The sequence below is a fragment of the Medicago sativa genome, chromosome 4 (assembly GCF_051527215.1).
Source record: "Medicago sativa cultivar Bolivia chromosome 4, Bolivia_mono, whole genome shotgun sequence".
NCBI lineage: Eukaryota > Viridiplantae > Streptophyta > Magnoliopsida > Fabales > Fabaceae > Medicago > Medicago sativa.
In genome coordinates, this window is record NC_140752.1 from 7349127 (window position 1) to 7354942 (window position 5816).

General features: G+C 29.1%; 1 protein-coding gene across 1 annotated transcript; it reads left to right on the plus strand.

The window, feature by feature from the left end:
• Nucleotides 1–1773: 1773 nt before the first annotated feature.
• On the plus strand, nucleotides 1774–3674 carry LOC146925904 (putative UPF0481 protein At3g02645). Its single transcript, XM_085758338.1, has one exon. The coding sequence runs from the start codon at nucleotides 1827–1829 to the stop codon at nucleotides 3519–3521; it is 1695 nt and encodes a 564-aa protein (XP_085614464.1). The 5' UTR covers nucleotides 1774–1826; the 3' UTR covers nucleotides 3522–3674.
• The last annotated feature ends 2142 nt before the right edge of the window (nucleotides 3675–5816 follow it).

Consider the following 5816-nt stretch of genomic DNA (forward strand, 5'->3'; position numbering starts at 1 on the left):
ATTCCATTTTTAGATTCATTAAATAACTTATATATTTGGACTATATTATAGTACATATACATCAATTATTCAATGAAAATAAAATATAAATATTTGCTTATAATTGTTAGCAGATGAAGTACATATTTGTCTTATTATTTTTCATTGCAATTCTCATTTTACAAATAAATATTTCGTCAACATTATTATAAATCAAATAATCCATCAATTTTTTTTCAACCAAGACAGAATAATACACCTACGAACCTTATTTTTTAGAGCGGTGAATTTGGACCTATCAACTCAGCAACAAACATCCACATACATAATTTTTAACCCAGTTTGATGGAAGAAGGTAATGATACATATGTTTTTTGAGTTAAAGGATCATGTGCACATTTTTACTAATATAAACATCCAATTTAAAACTGTAAAAAGTAAAAAGACTATTTTAATACAAACATTAAACTTAAAATAATTCGCCTATTGTAACAAAAAAAAAAAAATTCACCTAAATTTGTTTTGGCCTATTTTGAAAAATAAAAGAAATTCAAATGCTTGAAAACAAACTCGATTTGATAAATTAATAAGTATATTCATGTCTTAACAATTTGTCATCGTGAGCTTAGCTCAGTTGGTAAGAACAATGCATAATATATGTATGGTTCGGGGTTCGAACCTCAGACACCAAAAAAAAAATCTGGGTCCGAACTAGTGAAAAGGAACCCTAATAATCAAGGGTTACACATAATTAAGTTTCTATATTTAAAACATAATTAATCAAATGAAAAGTTAAAAGAAAACAAGCTTTTTAAAACATAATTAATCAAATGAAAAGTTAAAAGAAAACAAGCTTTCACTTTTCCACCAACCATAAGAGGGAGGGAATGGTTCCCGCAATCAAGGAAAATTAGAAAAGCTACAAACTTGCTATCCATCTTTTACCTTTCTGGATAAACGGCTTATACTTTACACTATTTTCTAATATATTCTATTGGCAACTAGTTATTGTTATCAATTATTACAGTGTAAATAATTATTATAAATTAAGCACGTTCCAAATGTTCATATGTCATACATGGCTTCAAATTCAAGTAATGTCGTTATCTACTTATCTACCTGGGTGGTCAGGCATATTTGTTTGAGGAATCAAATTATCAAACTCTTCTGTACCTACTCCTTTAAAATAAATTTTGATTAAAAGAAAAATATCAATTTTTTAAACTACTTAATTAGTTAATTATAATTAGTGAATAAAAAAATAATTATACCTCCAAAATAAATAAAATTTGGATGGAATTCTAAAATTAAAGAGTAAAAGAGGTCAAATTTTGTTTTTTTAGAACACAAATAGCATTATATTTTTACTTATAATCGATTTAAAAAAAAATGAAAAGGAGAAATCATTATTAATTAAAGTGACATTATTGACTATTTTACAACCCGTCTCCTGGTGAATTTGAATTTTGTTCCTTGAAATTATAAGGTTCTAATGGTTGAGATTCGAAGTAGTATTTAAGAAGAGAAAACTAATATTAATTAAGAAAGTCTTTCAAAAAAAAAAATATTAATTAAGAAAGAAAACTTGTTAGTTAAAAAAGTTTAAAACTTTATAATTGATGTGTAATTATTCAAGGTAAGACAGCCAAAAGTATGATTAAATTAACCCCATCTATACCTAAAAAAATGACCATGAGTAACACATTCCTAATTGTTTATTGTAAATTGATCTAACAAAGTCATAACTAGTGCAATTGTGCAAATTATAAGTAACGAACAAACCATACATCTTTCATCAAAATTGCCAATATAATTTCTTCAGTGCAAGAGTTATAAAAAAAAAAAATATGTCTTCTCTAAGGTCCACTATGTCATATAATTCTAAATCAACCTTTGATGAACTTAGATGGGTGATTCATATTAGAAAAACCCTTGAAGAAGAATTTGAAGAGGAAGATGGTGAATTATCTGTAACTATTTTCAATGTGCCAAAGCTTCTTATGGCTAGTGATCCAGATTCTTACGTTCCACAACAAGTTGCAATTGGTCCTTACCATTATTGGAGACCAGAACTCTATGAAATGCAAAGTTACAAGCTTGCAGCCACAAAAAGATTCTTGAAATCACTACAAAGTTTCAAATTAGATAACCTTGTTGACCAATTGACAAAGTATGAACAAAGGGTTAGAGGATGTTACCACAAATTCTTAGATTTGAACGGAGAAACGATGGTGTGGATGATGATCGTTGATGCATCATTCTTACTTGAGTTACTTCAAATTTATGCAATGCAAGAAGGTGCAACAAAAAGGGTAGTTTCATCTAGCATGTCACATTTAGTTGACTATGCTGGTAGAAAATCAGCTCATAATGCGATGTTGAGAGACATCGTTATGCTTGAGAATCAAATTCCGTTATTTGTTTTGAGAAAATTGCTTGAGTTCAAATTCTCATCAAAAGAAGCTGCTGATGAAATGTTGATTTTCATGTTTATTGGTTTGTTTAAACAAACTTCACCTTTCAAGATGATTGAAGAGTTTCCAAGCATTAAAGTCTCCGAAAGTGCACATTTGCTTGATTTTTTTTATGACATGATTGTGCCTAAATTAGAAACAGGAAATGATGTTACTATCGATGTTGAGATTCAACAAGAAGAGGAACAAGACAAACGTGAAGATGAAAATTCAAAAGGTGAGTCTAGCTATGTTAAGCAATCATTCAATGAAATTTGGAGAATTCTTTCAAAACTTAACAAAGGACCCATAAAATCTCTCAAAAGGGTACTTGTATCAAGACCTTTGAAAGTGCTTGTAAAGTTTCCATGGAAAATCATAAGCAATCTTCCAGGAGGTAAACTTCTAAAACAACCTATTGAATCTTTATTTTTCTCTAAAGAAAAAGGTGATGAAGAAAAACAAGAAAATGAAAATTCTAGTACCCTTGTTAACAAGCCACCTTTGATTGAAGAAATCACTATTCCTTCTGTTAAAGAACTTGTGAAGTCAGGGGTGAATTTTTCTCCTACTAATGGAAGCATACCAAGTATTAATTTCGATGCAAAAACAAGAACTTTTTACCTTCCTATAATTGGTTTGGATGTTAATACCGAAGTTTTTCTTAGAAACTTGGTTGCATATGAATCATCGGTTGGATCGGGACCATTGGTTATAACGCGTTACACCGAATTGATGAATGGAATTATAGACTCGGAGGATGATGCAAAGATTCTAAGAGAAAAAGGGATTATTTTAAATCACTTGAAGAGTGATAAAGAAGTTGCTGATATGTGGAATGGAATGAGCAAGTCATTGAGATTATCAAGGGTTTTGTTCTTGGATAAGACTATTGAAGATGTTAACAAGTTTTATAATAGTAGAATGAAGGTGAAAATGTTGAAATTTATGAAGTCTTATGTGTTTGGTTCATGGCAGTTTTTAACATTTTTAGCTGCTATTTTCTTCTTGTTTTTGATGGGTGTGCAAGCTTTTTGTTCTGTTTATACTTGTAGTCGCTTCTTTGGATCACTAAAAGAAAGTGATTGATTCCAGTGAAGTGTTTTTTTTTCTTCTTCTTACTTTTCTTGTTTTTAACATTTCTTGTTTTTGCTTGTTGATTGTGACTATGTAGTTGTGTTCTTGGAATATAATGTAGTTATGCTCTGGATTGTTTTCAATGAAGAAAGATGTATCTATAAATTAATTAATTGCATAAATATATGAATGAGTGCTTTTATTTTTGTATGAATCATAAATAATATGAAGAAAACAATAGAAATAATTAAGATCACTTGCTCATTTCTTACAGCTCACACTGAAGTTAAGAGGTGAGTTTTTTTTCTTTTCTCTTTTCGATAATTAAGAATTTTATTAATAGAGTTTAATCCAGCATCAAAACGAGAAAACTCTATTCACCTTCTATAAAGGGTCGTAGATGACTCACCCTATCATTTTCTCGAAGAAAGGACTAACAAAACAAAACTAGTTCAAAGTATATATAGAACAAACAAACTCCCCAAGATCACACTCAAGAAGGTCACTAGGTCATAGCCAAAGCTGCCAATTCAATTCAAGACAAGAAGGGAACAAATAATCTCAAATGATAGACCCATACAATCCAAATATACACACCAACTTCAATCAGCTCCAAAGAAATCACTTGAAGTGGAAAACAGCCCCACCATATGGGATAAGTTAGGAGATAAGTTTCTCATCAACAACTCTCTTATTTTATCAACAACTTGCTAGTATTGTATTCCTTTCAAAACTTCCATCATAACATTTCTTTACTTTAGCCAATTATACATTAACGAATTATTTTAAAGACTACTAATTTCTACTCAAATTCCTTCCTTCAAAAAAACTAATTTTTACTCAAATTCCAATATATATACAAATTAATGTATTTTTATTGAAAAAAAAATTAAAGAATTTTTTTTTAAAAGTTAATAAGAGATAATTCATATTTGGAGTGGTGGAAACATGCTACTTAACATGCGCACACACTTCCTTTTATTAGTTAAAATTTAGATGATTTATACTAAATTTTATGGTTCCTATATAAATTACCAATAGAAAAAATTATATTATTTTTAACGGAAAAAAAAGGTGTGTTGCTAGTATTTTCCATTTCATATACGGCTCTCCTCACATGGTTTAGTGCTAGTTGGTTTTTAGGTTGAAATAACTACATGATTGATTTGCACAATTGGAGAGAAAGCAAATGGAGGAGAGCAAAATCTCTCATAAGAAAATTTAGCTCCCCTACAAAAGTGAGGGGATTTGGGAAAATAATAGTTGTGTCATATTTAAACTTAAATATTCTTTTATTTAATGTGATATTAAATATTACAATTGTAAGAAATGAAATTTATATTTCCCCTCATTAAAATATCTTTCCTCCCTTGACCAAAAAAGAATATTATCTTTCCTCCACTCGTAAAATTTAACACAAATTTTTTAAAATTTCTCTTCTTTTAGTTGCTCCGTAAAATTCCTCTCATCCCATTCACATTCATCAAAGCAAACATGTTCAAAAAATTTAGCCATGTAATCTATGTGATGAATTTGATTTTTCTTGTACTCTTTTAATATACATTTTACTTATAAAACGTGTAACGGAAAAGAATCAACAAGCTAAACTTAATTAGATAGAGATGAACATGATTATAGTCGTAAATGGAAAACGGTATAAAGTGATCAACCATTTTCTATAAACAAAGAAAAAGGTGTGAAAGTGGAGGATGCTTATCAAAGTTATTATGATGAAATGGACCCTTTAATTAGTTAAGGGCAATGAACGTCATTATTATATATATGATATAATATAATATTTTATATAAAAGCAAGTGGGAGTAACCACTTACAATTAAATTAAACAAAAGAAATGCTCAATGAAACAAACTTCAACCTTGTCTTCATTCTACATTCTACTATATATTATTACTGATGTGATAATAATATTGTAACGTGTGTTTCATTCTTTGGCAACTTGTTATATCATAATGTTGTGCAAAAAGCATGTTAATCCTACATGACACTTAATTAACAGATTCACACTTCTAAATTACGATTAATTACTTCAACTTTCATAAGAATACGTACTACCAACTTTGCATTGACTATCAAAATAAAACATGAGGAACACACTTAATTAACTGATTCAGACTTTTAAATTACGATTGTTACTTCAAATTCGAAAAGAATGCCACTATACCAAACCATGCATTGACTATCAAAATTAAGCATGAGGAATCACTGTTTAAAATCATCCATGCAGGGGAGAAACTTACTTCTCTTGATCCTATTTATTATAACAAACAAATTGCGTATTTGTGGGTG